Raw genomic sequence first — 27355 nt, forward strand, 5'->3', positions numbered from 1 at the left:
CAATGCTCTTTTATTTCCCTTTAGATTTCTTCTTTGACCCAGGGGTTATTTAGAAATGTGTTACTTCATTTCTAGATATTTGGAGATTTTCCAGATATCTTTCTGTTATTGATTTCTAATTTGGTTCCATTATGGCCAGAGAGTGTATTTTGTATGATTTTGTTTTAACGGACTGATACATGTTTTATGGACCAGGATATGACTTAACTAGGGAAATGCTCTATGGATACTTAAAAAGAATGTATATTCTGTTCTCATTGGGTAGACTGTTCTATAGATGTCACTTTGGTCAGGTTGATTGATGGTGTCCTTTTCTGTATCTTTACTGATTTTCCTCTCTAACTGTTCTGTCAGTTATTAGAAGATATCAGGGTGCCTGGGTGGCCCAATAAGTTAAGCATCCGACTCTCAGTTTCAGCTCAAGTCATGGTCTCACAGTTTGTAAGTTAGAGCCCCCCATCAGCCTCCGCACTGACAGTGTGGAGCCTATTTGGGATTCTCTCCCTCTCCCTCTCTCTCTGCCCCTCTCTGCTCATGCTCTCGCTCTCTCGCTCTCTCTCTCAAAATAAATAAACTTTAAAAAATTAATTATTAGAAGATGAGTATTGAAATCTCTGACTATATTTGTGGATTTTTCAGTTCCTTTTTGAATTTCTGTTAGTTTTTACTTCATGTACTTGAAGTTCAAACATACCAGGTGCATAAACATTTAGGACTTTTATTTATTCCTGATGAATTGACACTTTATCACTACAGAATCACCCTCTTTATCTCTGGTAGTATTATTGGCTCTGAAATCCATTTTGTCTGATATTAATATAGTCATTCTACTTTTCTTTTGACTAATGTTAGCATGATTTATTTCTGTTTTTTAACTTTTAGTTTATTTATGTCTTTATATTAAGATCCATTTCTTACAGGCAGCAAATAGTTGAATCTTGGTTTCTTACCTACTTTGCCTTTTGATTTGAATGTTGAGACAATTTGTATTTAATGTAGTTGTGAATAGAGCTGGGCTTAAATCTGTAATCTTGATATATATTTTCTATTTGTCTCCTATGTTCTTTGTTCCAATTTTGCTTTTTTCTACCTTCCTATGAGTTAATTGGATATTTTATGCTTTCATTTTATCGCCTGCATTGGCTTATTAGTCATTCTTTGTTTTGCTGTTTCAGTGGTTGCTTTAGGATTTACAATCAACATTTTTAACTTTTACAGTCTTCAAATGACTTACCATTGAAGTATACCGTAAGAAACTTAACAACAGTAAGCCTTTTCTCCCTCCTAGCATTTGTGATATTGTTGTCATATATTTTACTTCTTTGATATGGTATTACTATTTTCTCTTTAAACAGTCAGTTGTCTTACAAAGAGGTATAAATAAAAATTGTATTTTAAATTTACCCACATAATAACTATTTCTCTTTTTTTTAAGGAGAGAGAGAATCCCAAGCAGGCTCTGCGTCTCCAGCACAGAGCCTGACATGGGGCTTGAACTCATGAACCCTGAGATCATGATCTGAGCCAAAATCAAGAGTCAGACGCTTAACCAACTGAGCCACCCAGGCGCCCCATCTGATGTTCTTGTGCAGATACAATCTCCATCAGATATCATCTTTTTGCTTCAAGTATTTCTCGTAACATTTCTTTTACTTCCACTGGTAGTTAATTCTTTCAGTTTTTGTATGTCTGAAAGCTATTTTCATTAACTATAAAATTCTAGATTGGCAGGCTTTTTTTTTCTTTCATTACTTTAAAAGTATTCCTCCACTGTCTCCTAGTTACATCATTTCAAGAAGAAATCTGCTGTCATTTTAAGTTTTGGTTCCTCCGTAAGTAAGATGGTTGACCCTTAAACAATGTGGGGAATAGGGGCGCCAACCCCCCATGCAGTCAAAAATCTGTGTATAACTTTTGACTCCCCAGACACTTAACTATTAATAGCCTGTTGAGCAGAAGCCTTACAGATAACATAAACAGTTAACACATATTTTGTGTATTATATGTATTATATACTCTATTCTTACAATAAAGTAAGAGAAAAAAAATCATAAGGAAGAGAAAATATATTTACAGTACGGTCCTGTATTTATCAAAAGGAATCCATGTTTAAGTGGACCCACACAATTCAAACCCATGTTGATAAAGGATCAACTGTGTATCATTTTTCTCTACTTTTAAGATTTTCTCTTTATACTAGTTTGAAGCAATTCCTTAGGTACTTTAATATAGTTTTCTTCATGGTTCTTGTGCTTTGGGATTCTTTGAGCTTCTTGGATTTGTAGGTTTATGGTTTTAATATTTTAATATTTTTTCAGATATTTTTTTCTGTGCTTCCCTCCTTCAAAGACTCCAGTCACATGGTGTATGATGCCACTCTGAAGTTCACTTGTGGTTCACTGATGTTCTGTTCTTGCCCCTGTCCCCCTCTCCCCCACTTTCTTTCTCTGTGTGTTTCCCTTTGGATAGTTTCTATTGCTGTCTTCAATTCACTAATTTTTTTTTAATGATGTCTGCTCTGCTATTATCCCATCTAGTGTATTTTTCATCTCTAGAAGTTTGATATGGTCTTTCTTATATCTTCCATAATTCTATTTAACACGTTCAATATTTCTCACTTCTCAAATATATGGTATAGGTTATAGAACTTTCAATATCTGCAAATACCAATTTTTTTAAAATAGGTTAATTTTGATGTAATTAAAATGCCATAAAACTCACTCCTTTTAAGTGCACAATTCAGTGTTGTTGTTGTTTTTTTAGTATATTCTCAGAGTAGTGCAACCATGACAACTATGTGACTTTAGAATATTTTCATCACCTCAGAAGAATCCCCATGCCCATCACTCACCATTTCCCCCTTACCCCAGTCCCTGACAACCACTAATCTATTTTCTCAATGTATTTCTCAATGTATTTCTCAATATATAACGGACATTTAATTATAAAAGGAATTATACAATATAATAATATATATACAATATACAATATAATACAATACAACATTATATACAATATTATATACAATATATATTGTATACAATATACAGTATAATAATATAATTGTATACAATATATATTGTATATTATATACAATATAATAATAGCCTTTTGTGACTTGCTTCTTTCATTTAGCATGATGTGTCCACGGTTCATTCATGTTGTAGCATGTATTAGTACTTCATTATTGCTCAGTAATATTCCATTGTATGGCAGTATCATATGTTTCTTTTCCATTTCTCATTTGATGGCCATGCACATTGTTTCTACTTTTGGGCTATCACGAACAATGCTACTATACATATTCCCACAAAGTTTTGTGTGGACCTCTGTTTTCAGGTCTCTTGGGTTTATTTACACCTACAATTGGAATGGCTAGATAGATGCAGTAACTCCATATTTAACATTCTGAGAAACTGTCCAACTGTTTCCACGGTGCCTGTACCAATTTACAGTGCTACCCACAATGTATGAGGGTTTCAGTTTCTCTGCATCCCTGTCCACACTGACTTTCGTTTGTCTTTTTTCTTGTAGCATCCTGGTAGGTGTGATGTGGTATCACATAGTTTTGATTGCATTTCATTGATGGCTAATGATGTTGAGCATCTTTTTACATGCTTATTGGCCATTTGTACATCTTCTTTAGAGTAATGCCTGTTTAAATCCTTTGCCCATTTTTAATCAAGTTTTTGTCTTTTTACTGTTAAATTGTAAGAGTTCTTTATATATTCTGGATACTAGATCCTTATTAGATGTACAGTTTTCTTTCATTCTATGGGTTATCTTTTCACTTTTCTTGACAGTGTCCTTTAAAGCACAGTGTTAATTTTTATGAAAACCAGTTTATTTTCCCTTTTCTCACTTGTGCTTTTAGTGTCATATCTTAGAACTCATTACCTAATCTGAGATCATAAAGATTTATTCCTATGTTTCCTTGTAAGAGTTTTATACATTTAGTTGTTAAATTTAGGACTGTGATCCATTTTTAATTAATTTTTGTGTATGGTATGAGATAATGGTCCGACTCATTCTTTTGCATTGTGTATATCCAGTTTTCCCAGCACCATTTCTTGAATGTTTACCAATTTTATTATCTTTGTCACTTTTGGGTCAGTTTTTATTAATTTTTTCCTTATCTTGGGTTGTATTTTCCTGCCTTGCATACTTGATAACTTTTTATGGGATGCTTTACATTGTTAATTTTACTTTGTTGGATGCTGGGTATTTTTGTATTTATGTAGATGTTCTTAAGCTTTGCTATGGGACAGTTATGTTACTTGGAAATAGTTTGATCCTTTCTGTTCTTGCTTTTAGGCTTTATTAGTTGCTTACAGAACAGCATTTAGTTTAGGGCTAATTTTACCCCTCTACCAAGGCAAAAAACCTTTCCAAGTTCTTTAGTTGATACACCTTTTTTTAATGTTTATTTTATTTTTATTTTTGAGAGAGAGAGAGAGAGCATAAGCAGGGGAGGGGCAGAGGCAGAGGGGACACAGAATCTGAAGCAGGCTCCAAACTCTGAGCTGTCAGCACAGAGCCCAACACGGCCTCACAAACGGTGAGATCATGACCTGAGCCAAAGTCGGGCACGGAACCGACTGAGCCACCCAGGTGCCCCGATACACCATTAATTACAAGACTTTTCTGCTAGGCTGGTAGGAACAGTAACTCCTTCCAGTTTGGACACTGTTCCATCTAAATCCTTTCAAGTGGTTCTTTCCCCAGCTTCTGGTGGTGTCTCACATGATAGTGCCAATCAGTACATAGCTGGAGCTGAAGAGGAACCCTCTGCAGACTCTGGAGCCCCTCCTTCAGTAGCTCTCCCCCCCTCCACTACTCTGCCCTACAAAACCACCACACTGACCTCCCCATACCACCTCTGCCTTGTTTGAAAATGTGCCCAGAATTTGTTTTAATCAGCTGTGGCAAAATGACAGACATGGAGAACAACTGCCTTTGGAATAAGAGTTTATTACCCACAGCTCCTAAGAGGAGACAGGGTAGAAGGAAGGCATGAGGAAGGTTCAGGGATGCTAAGAGTCACCTTATTGGAAGGAAAGATTATAGACACTGATTAATTCTAGACCGCAGTAGGAAAAAAATACGTTTTACAAAATTTTAGGTACAGCTAACCATTCAGTGAATAAAAACAGAATTTATGCATTCAGACTATTAGTGAAAAGAACTTTTTAAAAGATAGTAAAGGGGCGCCTGGTGGCTCATTCAGAAGAGCATGCAACTCTTGATCTTGAGGTTGTGAGTTCAAGCCCCACACTGGGTGTGGAGATTACTAAAATGAATAAATAAATTTTAAATAGATAAATAGGAAAAGAAAACTCATCGTTCACACGAAAGGGTGTGGAAAGAAGAGTTAGAAATCACAAGAAAGTGAAGCATATACAAAACAGGATGACAGGAGTCAGACCAAATATCTTTTAGATCAATAGATGTGACTATGTTAAGTCCTTTATTTAAGAGATACTTTCAAATTATGTTTTTAAAGAAGCCTATGATTTAAAGAGACATACTTAAAACAAAATGAGAAAAGATTGAAAATAAAGAAAAGGACACATATACCAGGCAGTGATGACAAAAAAAAAGCCAAGTGACAATAATACCAATCAAATGAAAAGGAACACGGCATTGAATGAAAGTTTTCATAGTAGTACAAGAAAGCCGCATAAATTCATGTTGTCTCTTGTTTTCTTCTTTCTCGGGTGTGTGACATCTTGAAAGGGAGAGGGTCAGTTTTGCTCATTATGCAGTCAGTACAATGGGACTAACCCTCATTAAAAACATTTAGCCTTTAGGGGCGCCTGGGTGGCGCAGTCGGTTAAGCGTCCGACTTCAGCCAGGTCACGATCTCGCGGTCTGTGAGTTCGAGCCCCGCGTCAGGCTCTGGGCTGATGGCTCGGAGCCTGGAGCCTGTTTCTGATTCTGTGTCCCCCTCTCTCTCTGCCCCTCCCCCGTTCATGCTCTGTCTCTCTCTGTCCCAAAAATAAATAAAAAACGTTGAAAAAAAATTAAAAAAAAAAAAAACGTTTAGCCTGTAAATTGACTTTAAACCCTTTTTTTTTACATTTATTTATTTTTGAAAGACAGAGTGTGAGCAGGGGAGGGGCAGAGAGAGAGAGGAGAGGGAGACACAGAATCCGAAGCAGGCTTCAGGCTCCAAGCTATCAGAACACAGCCTGATGTGGGGCTCAAACCCACGAACCGTAAGATCATGACCTGAGCCGAAGTCAGACGCTTTACCAACTGAGCCACCCAGGCGCCCCTTGACTTTAAACCCTTTTAGTTGTATCTTTAATATAAAAAAAAAAAAAAAAAAAAAAAAAAAAAGGTCAGGATAGTTTCACATTAGTAACTGCATGCAGTTTCCCTGGTATACATGATTTATCTGTGAAAATCTGTGCTTCTAATCCTTAAATCATAAAAACACACTGATCAGGTGCACTACACGCCATCTACTGAGGTGTCTGACATTAGGCCATCGTACTGCTGTGTGTTGCTATTGAGAAAGGCAGGTGAGAAGAGCAGGTTCTTTTGTGGGACATGCTCTTGCTTCCGGAGGCCATGCACACTGCCTGTCTCACACGCCTCTCTTGGCCTAGTGATATCTCACATCAGGTAGTGCTTGCTGAAAGGAAAAGGGGGAACAGGAATTAAATACAGTGCATTTGACATGTGTGTTTGTTCTGCATATTCCAAGTGTTTGACTCTTTTTTTTTTTTTTAATATAGCTAATGTTGTCTACCTTGGAGGCCAAGAAATGATGAAAGTGGTGGAGAGAGACAACGAAACCATAAGGGCACATTTATCTAAGGTAATCACTTTAATGCTGCAAAGCAGTAAGTAGATGGGCAGCAAAGTTTACTGAGCATGAAGGGCTAGAACTGGTTAGAGTCTGTAAGACCTCAAGGGTTTGTAGATTTCATACAGAGTTCTACTTCTAGTTAAAATATGGCAGTTCTAAAAGTTGCATAGGAAGGAAGTAAAGCTGACTACATACTTAAATATATACTTAAATATAGTTTACCACCTGTTTTTGTTAGGGTTTTTTTTTCATAATCAATGCTTCTCTCTAGGGCCTTATTCTGAGAAGACTCTCAATAATATTTATAGAATAAATGAGTTATATTAACATGTGAGTAAAACACTGGACAAGAACTGACATCACTATGACCTGTTGACTCAGCTTGTCTTTCTTTACTCCCCAGTGCATTAGAGTAGGAGTGTCCAGCTTTTACACCAAGACCAGATTTCTATACAAGCAGATGCAGAAAGGCCAAGATTGAAATATTTAGTACTTGGGAGTTACTGCTGCAAATTAGCTAGAGTCTTACACGAACACATTTGGAAGCACCAGACCCTGAAACTGTGAGGGTGCCATGGTTTAGAATATGTCTCAGTACCCTAGAATTTAGGTGGCCCTGGTACTCCCATGGCATCACTTGTCTGTCTGTTCATCCTGAATAGGATAGAGCTGCACTGTCTAAATAGGATAGCTGCCAGCCACATGTGGTTTCTTGTGGCTGGTCTGAAAGGAGATGTGCAATGAGGGTAACATACACATTGGATTTCAGAAACTTAGTACCCAAAAGGGGTACATGTTGAAATGATAATATTTTAGACCACTGAATTAATAAATAAAATAGATTATTAAAAGTAATTTCATCCATTCCTTTATGCTTTTTAGTATAGTTACTAAAAAATTTTAAATTACATTGTGCCTTTATGTTTCTGTTGGGCTGTGCTAACCCAGAGCTTTATAGTCAGTGCTGAACTGTGGCATCTGCTGGGTATAATGCAGCGCCCTTACTGAGTGGCCAGCATACAGGGCCCGGGAGCCTACAGTCTACAAGTAAAATTTTAGATACCCCACCCCAGGTTTAGAATGTCTTTATAAGCTTTGAGACTTTGACTTAAACTTGCCACAGTGTTAATTTGTATTTCTAGAACCTCCCAATACACTTATCTTAAAGCATGAAATGTACATATGTTCTTTCAAAAAGTATTCTCAGAGTATTGATCTATAGTAGCTTCACTCAGAGAGAAGACTTTTGAAAATCTGTGTTTATCTTAACAGCCACAGTGGTCATCTTTTTCTAAAATAGCATTTGGCTAGAGACTGAAATTTTGAAGCCAGAAGGAAACCCTCACTAGCTGAATGGAGGAGGTTGGGGCCTCAGAAGGACACTCTCTCCAGGCCTTTCAGCTGTTTCCAGTCATTGAAGGATGTAAAAATTCAAGAAAAACAGTATTTTATTTTTCAGCTAGATTATAAGTGAATTTGTTTCAAAAAAGCATTTAAGTTCTCAAGGCTAGAAGTTCATAAAAACAACTCAATTCCCAGTTAATAATAAGACTGGCAGAAGCTCACTTCCAAAATTCACACTTGCTGAATGACTAGACCCGTCATGTGTCGAAGCCCATCTTACCACCTGTGTAAGCCAGCTGCTGTAAAATACTCATCATTTCGGGATTCTGTTTGTATGTTGTTCTCAGAAAGAGGTCAAAAGAAGGTGCTAACTTATTCCTGTCCTAAGTTAAATCCATATGCAAGTGTAATCATTCCCAGATCGAAGTCTGCTTACGGTAACTGTGGGAGCACTGTAAGTTTCCTGAAACTTTCAGGAGAGAAATACGGGAGTATAATGGTAGATGGCAGGCATTTCAAGGTTAATATTAACACAGTCACAAAAATAAACTTTTCCAACTACAGAAAACTGTTTTGTTTTGTTTTTAAGATAGCATTAAATGTACTTGTGGAATTTTGCAAAGTAAAGCATTGTTTAGTTTAATGATACAAAACTACCTTGCAGTTCATTGATTATCATTTGTACCGGCTAAGTTTGATCTCTCCACTAGAATAATATAGTTGCAATTCCTAAGTGAAACGAGGTACAGAGAGACAGGAAGTTTATTGCAACTTTTTTTCTGTAATGAAAAAAGAGGAAACATGCTGTAATTTAATATTGGTAAAAGTTGAATCAACATATGTTTCAGTCTTGCTTGAGAAAATAAGGAAACTTGAAAGGGTACATACTTTTAGGAAGATGGTGGGCAATGCCTCTTGCCTTCCAAACAACCCTGATAAGTAGTTTAGCTTGAAAACCGATTTCCAAGACTAGACATATCCCTTTTTAGATACTCTAGTCAAGGATACCCAGTCCCATTTCAGCCCAAACATATATGTTCAAAAACTTCATACCTATCCAGGGCTTCCCTTCCAGGGAAGGGCTTCCCTTCCAGCCCTTCCAGGGCTACCTTCCAGTGTGAAGACTTTTTGAGCCATATATTTTGTTACAAAGATCTTATAGTGTGTCTCAAATATTCCACTAATTTAAGACAGTTCTAAAAAACGCATCTTTGTGCCATCCAGTCAGGAAGCCACAAGAAAGTTAGTCTAAAAATAGTCTCTCTGCTACATCATGTGGATGGCTTTTGGATTCTTTCTCATCTTCTAGAAAACTATCATCACCAGGCTTTGGTTCTAAATTCAGATTTTCTACCACTGGATTTCCATTGTCCACATGAAGAGAACTTTTTATCTTCTTTAGGAAACTGGACCTTTTTAACTATGAAAAATCCACGAGGCTGATTGCCTGCCTGCCTGCCTGCCTTCCTTCCCTCCCAACCTCCCTCCCAGGTCTAGAGACTTTATTTTTTTTTTATTTTATTTTTTTTATTTTTTAATATATGAAATTTACTGTCAAATTGGTTTCCATACAACACCCAGTGCTCATCCCAAAAGGTGCCCTCCTCAATACCCATCACCCACCCTGCCCTCCCTCCCACCCTGCCCTCCCTCCCACCCCCCATCAACCCTCAGTTTGTTCTCAGTTTTTAACAGTTCTAGAGACTTTATATACAGTATCAGACAGTTATGTTTATTAGCAGTGCTTTAATACTACATAAAATTATGTCCCTTTCCTGAAGCAAATATACCAGACTCATAGTTATTGCCAAAAGACTATACTGTGTCCTTTGGCATCATAGGTTGTGTTCTTTCTTCACCTGACTGAATCCTATCTGCCCTTTAAAGTTCATTTATTTAGGGGCACCTGGGTGGCTCAGTCAGTAGAGCATCTGATTCTTGATTTTGGCTCAGGTCAGGATCTCATGATCCGTGAGGATTCATGAGTTCGAGTCTCACGTCCAGCTTCACACTGACAACACAGAGCCTGCTTGGGATTCTGTTTCTCCCCCTCTTCTGCTCAAGCTGCTGTTCTCTCTCAAAATAAATAAACTTTAAAATGTATATATTAAAAAATAAAGTTTATTGATTTATTTTGAGAGAGAGAGGCAAGAAAGAGGGAGAGAGAGAATCCCGAGGAGGTTCCATGCTGTCAGTGTAGAGCCTGACATGAGACTCGGTCCCATGAAACGGGAGATCATGACCTGCGCCAAAATCAAGAGTCAGACACTTAACTGACTGAGCCACCCAGGCACCTCTGGATCTTATCCATCCTTTAAAACCTGCCTCCATTGTTATCTCCAGGAGGCTTTCCCAGCCCCTGGTTTTGGTTAGGTGTCCCTCTCCCAGTTCACCTGGCTCCCTGTGTAAAGTTACAATATTACATTTATCCCAGAGCATTCAAATGGTCGGTTTGCCCTTTCCTCCACCTGCAGGTCAGGAACTATGTTTTTCTCATCTTGATATCTCTAAGACTCAGCACAATGTACGATACCTGCTGAGTAATCAACAAATGCGTACTGGATGGATGGATGGGGAAGCCACTAGGGTAGAGAGTCTAAGCCTTCCCTGTGCCATGCGTCTCTTTGGCTCTCTCATGTGTGGACCCCTACGCAAAATAATTTGTCTAAGTGCATAAAATAAATACATGAAATTACTACAAAAAAGCAATTATATTGAAGTATATTTATCAAAATAACTTAAAAACAAATTTGTGATATATAGTATATACACCTTTATTAGCACATTAAATAGTGACATAAAATAGCAGTCAGAATTAATACTGAAAATGTTTATTTTGAGAGAGAGCATGTGCGTGAGTGAGGGAGGGGCAGAGAGAAAGGAAGAGAGAGAATCCTAAGTAGTCTCTGCCCTGACATCGACAGCAAGGAGCCCGATGCACAGCCCAGTCTCACAGACTGTGAGGTCATGACTTGAGCCGAAATCAAGAGTCAGATGCTTAACTGACTGAGCCACCCAGGGTAAATTTATAGCAATGAGCATAAATAATTTTTTAGTTATCCTCAACAAGTTTACTGCGATTTGAGAATTTCCATAATTTTGTAGGTGACAAAATATAGGTGTTACTCATACTATTATCATTTATTGCCTGCATACATAATTGAAGGAAATACTAAATTATAGTTAGAGGTTAGCAAAAATAAAGATGTCATCTTTTTCCCAAGCAAGTGTACGTTACCCCTCCCCCACTGTCACTTCTATACAAACCCATATGGACCCTTAGACCCCAGTGAAGAAGCCCTTCCTTGGAGACACTAGAATATAGGTTAGGCAGCACGGTGTTGTGGCTTGCGCACTGGCCTGAGAACAAGAAGCCATGAGATGTTACACTAAAAAGGCTAGATTATTTTGAGATGCTAGGGAGCCATTGTAGGGTTTAAGTAAGGAATGATATTCACAATGTTTGACAACCATATGACACAGCCATTGACCCATCAGAGCATGTGCCATCTGTGAACAGCCAGCCAGTTGAGAGCTACCAGTTCACATCAGTCAGCCCTAGGAATGTGGCTAGATTAACAAATGAGAGGGATTATTTTGGGGGAACATATGGAAAATATGGGATAAGAATGAAATTTGAGGTAGGGAGATCATTCAGAAGGCTTTTACAAGGACTCAGGCAGTGGGATGGGGGTGGAGAGGAGGTAAGATAGGGAAGATTTAGGAAGTAGAAGAACTTAGTACTTGGGAGCGGACTCTGTAACTACTGACCTGTGTTGCTGTGGGCCAGCATAAAGGTGCCCTTCATGTGTGCATGTTAGTTCACTGATTAAAGTTTTGAGTCTATAACAAAAAACAACAGCACTTAGTACTAAGTGAAAGAATGAGAGAATGGAGATGGAAGAATCTCAGATTATTTCTCTGTATTTAGATTGATAACAAGATAGGGAAGGAAGATCAGCTAGTTGGGGGAGGTGGTTGAGAGAGTAGTTGATTTGGGTACTTTGTTTGAGATACCTGTGGACACCCAAGTGGGCACATGTCTGGCAGGTAGCTGGCCGTACGGTGTGAAGCTTAGAATGGTAGTCCGGGCTGAATTTTGATTTGGAAACGGTAAGGATAGATTTGAAGCCATGAGCTTGGGTAATAGTAAGAAAAGGAAGTAGTATGTGGAGAGAAGACATCTAAAGATTGACCCTTGGGGAACACAGCTTAAAAGGTTGGGAGGAAGTAGAGGGGCTAATGGATGAGACGGGAGGGGGAGGGACAAGAATGAGATCCAGAATAGAAATAAACCCAAGGAAGAGAATCAACTGTACGTCTTCGCCACTCCTGTCCCAATTCTTTGGAGAACCCCTGGGGTATGTTCTGCGTTAGGAGGCACCTGGTGTGTCTGAGGCAAATAGGTCAGCATTCGTGTGTTCTGCCCTTGTTCTAAACTGTACGAGAATGTATGTCTCATTCACAGAAAAGTGAATTCGTGTTTGGTTTAGAAACCTGAAGTTTTCATTTAAAACTCACTTAGGAGGGAAATTCTAAACTGCCGTGACCATCTCTGGCCTCGGCGAATGGAAACAGCTGGTGTGTGCTACTGCCAGATGGAATCTGGGCATCACTGCCGGTCAGCAAGGGTCTAAAATTGTTCCCAGCGAGAACACACGAGGTGCAGCTTTCTGACAAAGGCAGACAGCAGTAAAAGGGCCGCCCTGCGCCCAGAGAGCCAGGCCAGGGTGACAGTGTTGTTTGGGAAAAGGGGCAAAGTGCCCTCAGGAACAGGAACCCCTCTGCTACGGCTTTTTCCCCATCCTGCTTAGCCCACCCGAGCCCAGAGGTGCACGTTGCCTTTGGGAACAAACGTTGTGCAGTTGTTTGCAGATTCGGGCATGCAAATCCTTCAGACATGCACACGTCCTGCTTAGAGGAGCATGGGAAGTGCTGCCTGGACCTACTAACCAGGTCTGCCTTCCGCCACGCCTCGGTCTGAAACTGATTGTGTTAGTTCTGCCTGTCTCATTTGAAGCCTGTTCAGAATGTCATAATCATCCTGGAAATACATAGGCTTGTTTTTATGTCAATCGTTTTGACCTTGAGAGCTTCATGTTACGTACGTGTGTGAGCACACCCTGAGTTCTCAAGTGAAGAGTGATTGAAAGGGGTGGGTATGCACTGGGGAGCAGAGTCTTCTCCTTGCCTGGGGTTCAAACTCCAGCTCCACCACTTGCTCACTTATGTGACCTTGGTTAAGCTACTTGACCTCACTCTGTCTCCTTTCTCATCAATAAAATGGTTTAGTAATAGCATCTAGTACTATACATTTGTTCCAAAAATATAATGCTATAATTCATATAAAGACCTTTTAAGAGTATCTGGCATGCCCTAAGCATTCAGCTAGAAGTTTACTAATATTATTACAAATTTAGTCATACCCTAGATGTGCCTCTGAGTGCTTTAAAAAGACTATTTGCTTAACTTCTCCTCCCCCCACACACTTCTTCCTAGATGTTTTCATTTCATCCTATAGTTAAAGATTTTGGTAATACTAAATATATAGCCAAGAGACCCTGGAATGCCCCAGTCCCATTCTAGATCCCAGCCACTGCTCCCCTTGAGATGCCCGAGAGAGATGTTGAACAGGAATGAACAGTAGTGAAGGAAGGCATAGGAGCACTTAATCTTTACCAGGACTTGGGCCAGTACCCTCGTGCAGAAGATTCAGATGAGCTGAAGGTCCTAAACAGGATCCTTCAGCACATCTGCCAGTTTCCTGAGGCATATGACCAGGGGGAAACACAAACACAAGGGGATAGATTTGTTCCCGATGCCTCATACTCTGTAGCCTCACCAGAGGGAAACTGATGCCTCAGGTCATCTTCGTACTCTAGTCCCAGGTAAGAAAGAGACAAAGCTAATCACTGGCTGGTCCAGCGCCTTCTGTTTGGGAGTAGGTGGGTTCTGACCCTTTACGCCTGCGTTTAACACGGAAAGGAAAGAGCTCCACTTCTCAAGTCTGTTGGTTGCGCAGTCATTCCAGCCACTGGAGAGGGGTCCGGTCAATAACCCGCCAGCCCTCACCTCCTCCTTGGGTGGCTTGATTTCCACCTGCTCCCCAAGGTGCCTGCAGAAGGGAGAGGGCTCAGTGGTCTTGCCCCCATCCTCAGCCACTTTTCTTAATCTTTGGGGATTTTAATTCTCATGTTTTCAAGAATGGTAATTGAGCCAATTCTGGATAAAAGGAAGAAAGGAAACAAGGTAAATTGGAAAATGAATTTCCTAAACTGCCTCCCTTTCTTTAACAACTCTTCAAGTTCCTAAAAATGGTTGCTTGGAAAGACTTGCAGTGAAATTGTAAAAGTTTGAGGCTCCTCTGTTCCCAGGAGGAATATGATTTTTAAATAACTGAAATGAAGAGGCTTATGTTACAAAACAGGTCTCCTTCACAGGTGCCGGGTCTGACTTTGGGGAGGGGATGAGCAGCAAGCAACCTGTTTTGGATTCTCCCCAGGGGTGGGATACAGTGCAGGAGGGTTAGTACCCTGAGCATGGGAAAGCTGGAGGGGGGTGAAAACAGGGGAAAAAAGGCAGGACAGGGAGATCTCGCTGGGAAGTACCTAAATGTGTGTGGGTACTAATTTGACCTCTCTGTAAGCAGCTCGCTGCCCTATATCAGATCTTTTGCTTTTTTAATCAAAAACAAAATAAAAACAAAAAACAAACCCACACCTGTTGGGTGGCAGTTATTTCTGAAAAGGAAATAAAAAGTGGAGGAAGCAGGAATGGCGTAAGTTTTTTGACTTCTCAGAGCACGCTAGAGAATACACGTCTCCTCCCTGAACATCTACACCGTTGCTCCTTGGTTGCTCTCAGGGCGGCTGTTTCCCCTGCCATGCGGCTCGAAGGCTCGGGGTACTCTTTCTAAAGAAATCTGCACGTAAACATACTGGGAAGCCTGTTCATTCAGCACCCAGGGAAGCAGTGGGCCTTATCTCCACTGCCCAGGGGCTCCCTCTGTGAGCCCTACCAGGAGGGTAGTCTCCGAATGCTGGTGCCATCCTTCATTTTGGAAGATACTCAACCAGGAATACCCAGATGGTGCTGCAGTGTAGGCTCCAGGTCTCATTTATAAGTAAAGTGGCTGAGCGTCCACTCAGTGAGCTGAGCATGAGTGGTGGCTTGCAGACAGGGGTTGTGCTTCACTGTTTGTTTGGTTGATGACTGATCTTGGATCTTCTAACTAATGTCTTTCCCCATGATCTTTTCACGGGAATACAGTGTGTGTGTGTGTGTGTGTGTGTGTGTGTGTGTGTGTGTAGAGTGCATGTTTGCTATACATGATAACGTATATAATAACACACTTTGCTTTAGGCTTAAAGAAAGTGTATATTACTTCCATATTTCTTTTAAAATTTTTTTAATGTTTATTTATTTTTGAGAGACGGAGCATGAGTGGAGGAGGGGCAGAGAGAGAGAGAGAGAGAGGGAGACACAGAATCTGAAGCAGGCTCCAGGCTCCAAGCTGTCAGCACAGAACCCGACACGGGGCTCAAACTCATGAACCGCGAGATCATGACTTGAGCCGAAGTCGGCGCTTACCCGACTGAGCCACTCAGGCACCCCTTCATATGTTTTTAATATGAAATTTATTTGTCAAATTGGTTTCCATACAACACCCAGTACTCATCCCAACAGGTGCCCTCCTCAATGCCCATCACCCACTTTCCCCTCCCCTCCACCCCCCATCAACCCTCAGTTTGTCCTCAGTATTTAAGAGTCTCTTATGGTTTGCCTCCTTCCCTCTCTCTAACTTTTTTTTCCCCCTTCCCCTCACCCCTGGTCTTCTGTTGAGTTTCTCAGGATCCACATATGAGTGAAAACATATGGTATCTGTCTTTCTCTGCCTATTTCACTTAGCATAACACTCTCCAGTTCCATCCACGTTGCTACAAATGGCCAGATTTCATTCCTTCTCATTGCCAAGTAGTATTCCATTGTATCTATAAACCACATCTTCTTTATCCATTCATCATTTGATGGATATTTATGCTCTTTCCATAATTTGGCTATTGTTGAAAGTGCTGCCTTAAACATTGGGGTACAAGTGCCCCTATGCATCAGCACTCCTATATCCCTTGGGTAAATTCCTAGCAGTGCTATTGCTGGGTCATAGGGTAGGTCTATTTTTAATTTTTTTAAGAACCTCCACACTGTTTTCCAGAGTGACTGCACCAGTTGCATTCCCACCAACAGTGTAAGAGGGTTCCTGTTTCTCCACATCCTCTCCAGCATCTATAGTCTCCTGATTTGTTCATTTTAGCCACTCTGACCGGCATGAGGTGGTATCCCAGTGTGGCTTTGATTTGTATTTCCCTGACGAGGAGTGATGTTGAGCATCTTTTCATGTGCCTGTTGGCCATCTGGATGTCTTCTTTAGAAAAGTGTCTATTCATGTCTTCTGCCCATTTCTTCACTGGATTACTTATTTTTTGGGTGTGGAGTTGGTGAGTTCTTTATAGATTTTGGATACTAGCCCTTTATCCGATATGTCATTTGCAAATATCTTCTCCCATTCCATCAGTTGCCTTTTAGTTTTGTTGATTGTTTCCTTTGCAATGCAGAAGTTTTTTATCTTGATGAGATCCCAATAGTTCATTTTTGCTTTTAATTCCCTTGCCTTTGGAGATGTGTCAAGAAATTGCTGCGGCTGAGGTCAGAGAGGTTTTTTCCTGCTTTCTCCTCTAGGGTTTTGATGGTTTCCTATCTCACATTCAGGTCCTTCATCCATTTTGAGTTTCTCTTTATGATTGGTGTAAGAAAGTGGTCCAGTTTCATTCTTCTGCGTGTTACTGTCCAGTTCTCCCAGCACCATTTGTTAAAGAGATGTCAAGCTTTCACTTTTTGCAGATGGCGTGATACTATACATGGAAAACCCGATAGACTCCACCAAAAGTCTGCTAGAACTGATACATGAATTCAGCAAAGTCTCAGGATACAAAATTAATGTACAGAAATCAGTCGCATTCTTATACACTAATAATGAAGCAACAGAAAGACAAATAAAGAAACTGATCCCATTCACAATTGCACCAAGAATCATAAAATACCTAGGAATAATCCTAACCAAAGATGTAAAAGATCTGTATGCTGAAAATTATAGAAAGCTTATGAAGGAAATTGAAGAAGATACAAAGAAATGAAAAAACATTCCGTGCTCATGGATTGGAAGAATAAATATTGTAATGTCAATACTACCCAAACCAATCTACACATTCAATGCAACCCCAATCAAAATTGTACCAGCATTCTTCTTGAAGCTAGAACAAGCAATCCTAAAATTCATATGGAACCACAAAGTACCCCAAATAGCCAAAGTAATATTGAAGAAGAAAACCAAAGCAGGAGACATCACAATCCCAGACTTTAGCCTCTACTACAAAGCTGTAATCATCAAGACAGCATGATATTGGCACAAAAACAGACACATAGACCAATGGAATAGAATAGAGACTCCAGAATTGGACCCACAAATGTATGGCCAACAAATCTTTGACAAAGCAGGAAAGAATATCCAATGGAAAAAAAGACAGTCTCTTTACTTCCACATTTTCTGAGCCTGACTTACATCAAAAGCAGCTTATCAGAAGAAAATATATTTTCTCAAAAATTATTTTAAGGTCCTGTGGCTTCTTTTTCCCTCTGATCTGAGCACAACTCTCACTGTAGGGAAGAATCTAGACAGATTTTGCCCCCACAGGAGATCCCTTTGTCCTCATTGTTATCACCGGTATAACACCATGTGTCCTTTAAGAGTGCTTACTATATGCCAAGTGCTTGATGTGCTTTGTTTTCCAATCCTTACCACCCCACAAGGTAGCTGTTCTATCCCCACCTTGCTGATGAGGAAACAGGCACAGACAGGCTAAGAAACTAGTCTAAGGGAACAACTAGTGATAGAAGAATGCTAGTGATAGAAGAACCAAAATTCCAGTCTAGGCAGGTATGGCCCAGGGCCCAAGTTCTGCACACTGCACCATGTTCTCTCCCTGTGACTGCATAATGAACTTGAGCAGTTTCACAGATTATTTTACCATAATAGAACACAAAGGCTTTATGAGAAGCCCTTTCACTCTGAGCATGATGGCCCTGAAGCGCTATTTGCTCCTCTGCTCTAGTCTACACTGTATCATGAAACAGATCGCTGGAAGACCACTTGAAGGGAGGAAGTTCGCTTTGTTAAACTGCCAGGAAGAACTAGCTTATACCAAACTTGGCTTTATGATGAATTATATTCTTAGGAGCTTCTAAAATTCAGCTTATGCATGGGGCGCCTGGGTGGCTCAGTCGGTTGAGCGTCCGACTTCGGCTCAGGTCATGATCTCACAGTTCGTGAGTTTGAGCCCCACGTTGGGCTCTATGCTGACAGCTCAGAGCCTGGAGTCTGCCTTGGATTCTGTGTCCCCCTCTCTGCCCCTTCTCCTTCCCTCTCTCTCTCTCTCTCTCAAAAATAAACATTAAAGGGGCGCCTGGGTGGCTTGGTCGGTTAAGCGTCCGACTTCGGCTCAGGTCATGATCTCATGGTCCGTGACTTCGAGCCCCGCGTCGGGCTCTGTGCTGACAGCTCAGAGCCTGGAGCCTGTTTCAGATTCTGTGTCTCCCTCTCTCTCTGACCCTCCCCTGTTCATGCTCTGTCTCTCTCTGTCTCAAAAATAAATAAACACTTAAAAAAAAATTAAAAAAAATATTTTAATAAAAGAAATAAACATTAAAAAACTTAAAAATAAATAAATAATATAAAATAAAATGCAGCTTATGCATAAGGTTAATAAAATGAATGAATGAATGAATGAATGAGGAAGGAAGGAAGAAAGGAAAGAAAGAGAAAGAAAAGAAGTAACATTCTAAGACTATGAAACACTTTTGTTAGGCCTGTGATTCCTATAATGCCTGTAGTCCTCTGGATTGTTGAATAGAGAAAAGTAATACAAATAGAGATTTTTTTTCCAGCTTTATTGAGATATAATCAAGGTAAAACATTGTATTAATTTAAGGTATACAACATAATGAATGTGATATATGTATATATTGCAAAATGATTACCACAGCAAGTTTAGTTAACATAATCACCTCACATAGTTACAAATTTAAATTTCTTGCTATGAAAGCTTTTAAGATCTGCTGTCTTAGCAACTTTTAAATACACAGTACAGTGCTGCTAACTCTAGTCAGCAGGCCCTGCATTAAACCCCCCAGGGCTTACTCATAACTGGAAGTTTGTACTTTTTGACCCCCTTCACCCAATCCTTCCACCCATCCCCACTGTCTGCCCGTCTCTGGCAGCTACCAGTCTCCTCTCTGTTTCTATGAGTTCCTTTTTTTGTTAGATTCCACATATAAGTGAAATCATACAGTATTTGTCTTTCTCTGACTTACTTCACTTAGCATAACGCCTTCAAGGTCCAGCCATATTGTCACAAACAGTAGGATTTCCTTCCTTTTTATGGCTGAATAGTATTCCTCTGTGTGTGTGTGTGTGTGTGTGTGTGTGTGTGTGTGTGTGTGTGTGTACATCACCAGATAGGGATTTTTGTGGGTTTTTGCATGTTTAATATTTCGAGATACATCATTGAAAGTGATTTTAGTTATCAGCTAAATCAAATATATGAACTTAGGTCATAAGATGGTTTCTGGTATTTATTTTGTTATTAAAATAAATCCTCTGTTAGTAATGCATAAAAGCCAACAACTCAAAATGTGTTCTAAAAAAAGATTTGTTGAGGCACCTGGGTGACTTAGTCGGCTGAGCATCAGACTCTTGATTTCAGCTCAGGTCATGATCCCAGGGTCGTGGGATATAGCCTGCATCGGACTCTGCACTGAGAGCGGAGCCTGCTTAAGATTCTCTCTCTCTCCCCCTCTGCCCGTCCCCTGCTCACCCTCTCACTCGCTCTCTAAAATAAAAAAAGTAAATAAATATTTTTAAAAGGTTTGTTGACTCCGTCAGGGCAGAATCCAGGTTTTCCTACTTTGGACTCCAGAAGTACTTTATACCTTTCTCTGCCTGTTGTGTTTAAGGGCCAGTGTGTACATGCCTGTGTTCTTCCCTAGTCTGGCAGCTTCTCCAGAAGTGAGATTTACTCCCTTGTGAATTTCAACCACTTAGCCAATGCCAGATGGGAAGGAGGGTTAGAGTCATTTTTGGTGAGACTGCTTTGAATCTGTTAGTTTCAGCAGCAAAAAGTGAGAGAAAAAACACCCACATGAGAAAAGACAAATGTGGCTTCTCAATGGTAGCAAACTGCAACAATTTGCAGGGACATAGCTCCTTGGGGGCACACTGAAATGTTTAAGGAAAATACGTCTGTGAGCACAGGCACTCTAGTAACTATAATTCCACCTTACTGCAGAACACACACGAGGAAAAGCAAAAAGCACAGTCCTGAGAAGTTAAATTTACAAAAACTGGGAAAATTAAATTTTGTGTTTAATAGAGAAACAGATTACTTAACATGACAGCAGTTTGGAAACATGGAATAATTTCCATTCAGTAATGTGTACTTTTTATCAATTCTCATGCATAGCAAAGCTAGTGCCAAGGAGAAATAAAACTACAGGAAACAATTATTTATCTTCTTACAAACCTTTGAATTTAAATGTCCTGCTGATAACCTGAGGTTCTTAGTTAACAGTTCCGGTCATGTCCCAGCAGTTACCACACCCGTGACACACAGAGCCCCAGAACTACATAGACTTCGAGAAGGCTGTAAGTGAAGGTTGTTGGGTTTGCTCCTGCCCTTGATTGTCACTCTCAGTTTTCATGGCCAGTTGAAGACCGCCCAGTCTTCAGGTTTTGTCTCTTCACAACATGGGTCAGTTCACTGTTAATTGCAAATCATAGTAAAGGGTACAGATTAGGAATGTTGTCTCTGGATTTATACCCCAGCCTTACAGCTCACGAATTCTTTGAATTTAAACAACTTAATCTCACTATGCCTCAGTTTCCTTTTCTGTAAAATAAGGATAAAATACCTTCCTCAAGAGTATTGTTGTAAGGACGCAGTGAATATAGAGCTTAACATGTTATTCTCAGTTTTTAGCCGTTCATTATTGTATGTTGTGATGGTTCTTTGTTTTGACACATCGATATTATAATAGCACATACACTCTTAACCACCGTGCTTTGGTGTCCAGTTCTTTCTTTCTTTCTGCTTCACCTGTCTCCCCCCACCCCCCACTAGTAGCTCCACACACCCCATACTTTTTCTGTTTCCTGTTTAGGGTTACAGATGCAGAGCCTTCTGTCCAGATCTATTGCCTGTGACTTCTAATCTACAGGGATGGAAAGTATCTTGAGCCAGTGTATATAAAGGCATTAGAATAACCACATGTTTTACTTGTAAGCCAAGATTTTCATAGAAGGCTGCCCTTCAGTGAATATAGTCTGAAGAAAACTTTCAAAACACCCAAGCAAAAAGACCTTACCCCACCATTACTTAGAGATTTAACGAAATACAGCCACTCTAAATGGTTACTGGTCATAGAGGCTTAAGAAATAAAACTAGATGAACATATGGGAAATCTGGAATCCTCACTGTTAATGCCATCTTGCACACTTTGTGTTAAGGGTCCTTGGACATGTCTTGGGTAGCTTAACTACTTGGACACGACTTGTCTCTGGATACCCTGAAGTAGGTGTAAGGCCTCTGTAATCCACGTGTGTTATTCCTGCTCAACTGTCCTCACCTTCATTCGTGAGGGAAGGGATGGTGTTTCCCAGCCCATCAAGCTGGACTTTTCAATGAAGACATTTTAAGTTGTAATTCCCTCACTGAAAAGTAAATGCTAAACTCTCCAAAGGAATAGTCTCTGAAATATGAGGCAGAAAGCAGCAGCAGGTGCACAGAGTGATGGAGCGCTCCTTGTCAGAGACCCCTGGAGAGCTCTTTCTGCCTTGCTGTCCCTCTAGTTGATCCTTCTACAATAGAGCTTTTCACAAGACTTTGCCAGCTTATGCAGGTGTGAGGGTTCCCAAAGCACCTTTGTCGGCATTCAGGAATCTTAAGGCAAGAGAGTGCACTGGGGCAGAGGAACACACATGACGGTCATGGGCCCAAGTCAGCACTTCCAGATTTCTCAGCACTGTTTCATACTCTGAGGAAGTGCCGAACCACTGGGCACGAGGACTGTAACGTACTCGATTTCCTGGATATAATTTAAAAGATTCTTGTGGGTAAGGGTAGGGTATGGTTTAGAGAGAACCTAAAGTTATTAGCCCTATTGGTAGGTAATTAATGCCTGCGGGCAGGGTGTTGCTGGCCAGAATCGTCACCCTCTGCTGGTGGGGTTGCAACATGGCAGAGCAGTAGAGAGACTGATACCCAGGGGAAAGAGCCAGGCTGCCACCTGGTTCTCTGTCCTCCAGCAACAGAAAGAACTTCATACGCTGCTAAGAGCCATGGCAAAATGAATTTTGGTTTTAGGGGCTTTGGAGCACCCACAAATGATTGTAGTGAGCAAAACACAGGAGAATGGGAAGAAGAAGTGAGCAGCCTGTGAGCCACAGATCCTTTGCAGCTTTCAAAACTAAAACCTCAGGTGACAACCAGAAAGTTGTCTATGAAGTAATTCAGAGTAAGTCTGCAACTCAAGGTTTAGTTGTTAGTAACTGACTCTCTGGAGTAGTCTACATATTTTCCTCTTTAAAGTATTGTTTTAACTGTTCCTTTAAATATTGGTTAAGTCATAAGGTTATTGTAATAAAGACCAGTGTCTTTATCAGAGGAGTCTCCCTTGTCCATATTCAGATAATGGATTTAATGACTGTTAGATCAAAATCACCTAGTGGGCAATAACACAATGTGTCCCGCGTCGTCTTCCCGACACACTTTGACTGCTCCCATCTCTCTTTGCCATTGTAGCCAGAGTACGTGACCTACAATGCAGACCTGATCGTGTCACTTCATTGTGTGAAGTCTTTTGTTAGCTCTTATCAGGTTTCCCCCACTATCCAAAAGTAGAGCGTTCCTGTAAAACCTTTTATAAGTTGAAGTGGCATAAAGCAAAGAAGTAATTACCTTAATTTATATGGAAAATTTTTTGAGTGTTCCCAGGCCCAAAAAATAACCTCTCTTAGGCTTTTCAGATACTTTAGGACACATCATGCTAGTGGGTGCCCAAAATAAATCCAGGTAAAGCCCAGATGCTTGCAGCCACAGTTCAAAGCTATGGTGGCTTGATGTGAAATGTAGTTCCAGGGGAAGCCTGGAGTGGAGCCACTCCCTCTTCCAGGTGTGCGCTGCCTCTGTACCTGCCCACTGCCAAACAAACACTGAACACTATTTTTGCTTTTAGCTTTTGTTCATAAAAACGAAAATCCGCTTTGGGTGTCTTTCGTTTAGCGAAAACAGATGCTAACATAGGTGTTTCATAAAAGCAAAGTGGCATAACATGAACTTTGGAAAAGCAGGGGATACCTGTATGTGCATATATACGTATGTACCCATACACATATACACATTCGTGTATATACGTACATACACATATTTGTGCGTGTGTGTGTGTGTCATGGGCAGGTATAGATCAGTATCCAGTAAGGGTCTTAGTAATGTCTTAAAGGAGGCTCTGTCTCCATGCAGCTGCTTGCTATCACCTGAAGCATGATTATATCACCCGCCCACTGAATCTGCATACTCTCCTGCTGCATGGAGCCTATTCAGAAATGTTACAGACACTCTCAGGATTCTGATCACTTTTCGTCTGCTATATTGAGAAGCCTGAGTCTCTCTAGTTCATCTTTAGATGCATTCAACAAACATATCCATATGTCTACCATGTGGCTGCGTGAAAACTGTGAAGTGTGTATGAATGGTCACTAGTCCTTCAGCGATCATGTCTCAGTCACTCTTCCCTGTCCTCCACAGCCATCTCTCCAGTGTCCATCCCAGCCTCAATGTACACAACTTTGCTGGCATGTCCTTTTAGTGAATCATGGGGAATCTATCACACAAGACTCTCTCTATGTGGGGATGGGTTTCATGGTCTGGAGGGAGGCTTGTGGCTATCTTATAGGGCCAGGTACAGGGGCTGTTACCAGAGCATTGCAGGTTGCTGGTGTCATGTTTGTGTTGGCAGAGGAAGTGTTTTCTAATAAAATGTTTTTGTCTTGTCTTTTAGCTTACATTTTACTATGGTACTATGGATGCTTGGTGTCCAAGAAAATACTATGAAGACATCAAGAAAGATTTTCCTGAAGGAGATATTCGACTCTGCGAGAAAAAATTACCTCATGCTTTTATCATCCATTTTTACGGAGAAATGGCTGGCATGATAGCTGACTGGCTAAAGGATGATCTGTCCAAAATAGAAGCCCTGACACATGGAAGCGTCACTGACAGCTAGTACATAGCAGTGGTAGGTGTGCTGTCTCTTAGTAGTTAGTAGTGTACTTAGTAGGTAAGTGTCCGGTGTTAATGTCTGATACTAGAAGACTTGGCTTGCTGTCAGCTCCGAGCTAGCTCCCCACACTACAGACTGAAGTAAGCCCAGTTGGTGAAATATGCCATAGGCTTAATAGAACCATTTTCCAAGACTCAGGGAACACAGTAATCAGTGATCTAAACAAGACCTTTTCTGTTTGCACGGGATACCCAGCTGGCACTATGCAGTTTATTCTAGTGGGCAGGATCCTTGCAGACAAAAGGAGGTCTAAATTCAGTTGGTTTTAATTGAGTTACCTTGTAGAACAGGCTCTCCTAGAGGAAATTACAAAAATGTAAAAGAGATCAGTGAATGCTAAGCGTATAGTCAGAAATGTAAGTGTATGTGATCATGAGGACGCACATTCCAATAGCAGGAAGTGATGACTAGTGGGTCTTGGCAGTGGACCTGGGTCTCCCTTAAGGACAGGAGCTAGAGATCAGCCTGGACTAACTTTGTACAGGTCCTGGCTGAGGTCATCAGAATCAGACTGGATGCCAGGCCAGCCTGCAGGACCTCCCCCCACCCCCCACTCCAACCTGTTACTACCTTGCATTGGGTCACAGGCCCCCAGCGGGGCCAACATCAGGGGAGGTACTGCTTGTCTCCATCTCTAAAAAGCTTCTCTGAGGAGTGAGACTTCCTGATCTTCCTGCATTACACAGAGAATAAAGCTCACCAGACATTCCACTGGTGAAGGAACCAGGAAGAGCTGTGGAAGGATCCTGACTGTGCCTCCTGCCGCAAGACAGCCAGCAAGCTCTGTGCTGAGCCTGCCAGGTTGTGAGCTCGCTGTAGGCTCCTCTTCTGCAGGGCCCGGATGGGGAGGCCCCGGGTTGTCCAAAGCCGGTCTGTACCTGCCTCGTGGACTTGCCCCTTCTGTGTTTTTTCTAATAAAACTACACTGAGGGCCAGCTATGAGCTAAGTACTGTGCTAGGCATTGAGGATAGAGTTCTTAGCTATGCCATGATTCTTTTCTTCTGCAAATCGTCCAGTAAGTAATTTTTGAGAGGGCATCTTTCAATTGCTGAATAGAGAAGGACCATAAATGAGTTCTACATTTCTGCCTTGGCTTTGTGAGTTGGAAAGAAGTTATTTTACTAATGAACCAAAACAATCCATTAAATTATGTGAATTCACCTTCTCTGGATGGCTTGAGGACCAGTAGAGAAGAAGCTTGTTCTCCAGCCTAGAGCAGGCTCACAGTATTTCTGCCTTCCCTAAAATGACTCAATCCTGGGATCCTAGGAGCCAATAAATCCCACTGACAGCAGTAATAGTCAACAGTTGATCAAAAACATTCAGTTTTTTTCCTAGAGGAGACCCCTCATGGCATTATCATTCCAAAAGAACAATAGAATGTTGTCCTTCCTTTCAAAGTCTAAAGCCCCCTGATGAAAGCTTCAGCTCTGATATGCTGCCAACCCAGTGGTGAGGGTTGAATGAGTTACTGTCCCTTGGCACAGCATCTGCATCAGAGCAAATGACTTCTCAGAGGGGAAGAGCCAAGTGCTCCTGGCCCCGGAGATAAACCAGGAGACACACAGGCCACTGGCATAGGGCTACACACGAAATCCTGATTGGCCGCTGTGTGGGTGGGCCTTCTGGAAATCTGGTGTCAGAAGCTCAGATTCACGGCTCTGAACTGCCTTGCACATAGGAGATGCTCATAGTACTAACTTGAAGCCCTTGACCAAGTCCTGGTGAATCACACCTACTCAGAGAATAATAGCATCGCCAGCTCCTTTTAGCATTAGTTTGTATTACTCTGTCCATATATATGACATTGGGTCTTACGGTGGTTTTTCAGAGCTTAAATAAATGATGAAAAGTAGAAGATACGGGCTCGTTTTCTGTTCATCATCTAATCGCCAAATGAATTTTCAAAATAAATGTTTAACCAACACTTAGAACTGCCTGGCCTGACCTCTGTATGGGGGGCGGGGGTGCATGGTACCGTCTGAACAGGCCTCCTGAGTTAGACTTGGACCCAAGTCTCTCTGTTGGATTTTCTCATTCCTCCTTTTACAGAAGAATCTGATTTCAGGAGATTGGAGTTCATTTCCTTAGGAATTAAACAAAGCACTGAATATTTCCATGCATATATATGACATGATAAGGTATACAGGAACTCTGGAGGCCTTGTCACCTGTGTGATTTTTAGACAACTTTCTCTAATTTCTCCATGCATCAGTGTCCTCACTTAAAAGATAGGATTAATGGGGCGCCTGGGTGGCCAGTTGAGCATCCAACTTGGGCTCAGGTCATGATCTCATGGTTCATGAGGTTGAGCCCCACGTCGGGCTCTGTGCTGACAGCTCTGAGCCTGGAGCCTACTTCAGAGTCTGTTGTCTCCTTCTCTCTCTGCCCCTCCCCCACTAACATTGTGTGTGTGTGTGTGTGTGTGTGTGTGTGTGTGTGTGTGTCTCAAAAATAAACATTAAAAAAAATATATTTTGCTTCATATGGGTTTATCTAGTGCTGAGTGAAAAGTCTAAGCTGGAGTTATGACCAGTGGCCTTGGCCAGGCTGCTCTGGGCCAGGGGACAGAGAGAATCTCCAGAGGCAGTTCCTGGGGCTCTCATGTTCGAGGTGGCCAGGTACCTCTCACCATCCACTTCTCCACCCAACCCTTGGAGAGCCAGGGACCTCTAAAGGCTTGATTTTTTTTTCTTCACCCTACATTATATTAAAATTAATTCCATATTAGACTAAAAAGACATGAT

General features: G+C 41.0%; 1 protein-coding gene across 2 annotated transcripts in view; it reads left to right on the forward strand.

Annotated features, from left to right (window-relative positions):
- LDAH (lipid droplet associated hydrolase) overlaps positions 1 to 26539 on the forward strand; it is a 111067-nt gene extending 84528 nt beyond the window's left edge. Inside the window, exons 3-5 of one of the 2 annotated variants that reach the window (XM_042933591.1) lie at positions 6744 to 6826; positions 24326 to 24562; positions 25294 to 26539. In XM_042933591.1, the coding sequence (XP_042789525.1) occupies positions 6744 to 6826; positions 24326 to 24550 (308 nt within the window). In that variant the 3' untranslated portion in view covers positions 24551 to 24562; positions 25294 to 26539. Of the gene's footprint in view, positions 1 to 6743; positions 6827 to 24325 lie in introns of both variants that reach the window. The other variant, XM_042933592.1, reaches the window with a different exon arrangement.
- The last annotated feature ends 816 nt before the right edge of the window (positions 26540 to 27355 follow it).

Source organism: Panthera leo, chromosome A3 (genome assembly GCF_018350215.1).
Source record: "Panthera leo isolate Ple1 chromosome A3, P.leo_Ple1_pat1.1, whole genome shotgun sequence".
NCBI lineage: Eukaryota > Metazoa > Chordata > Mammalia > Carnivora > Felidae > Panthera > Panthera leo.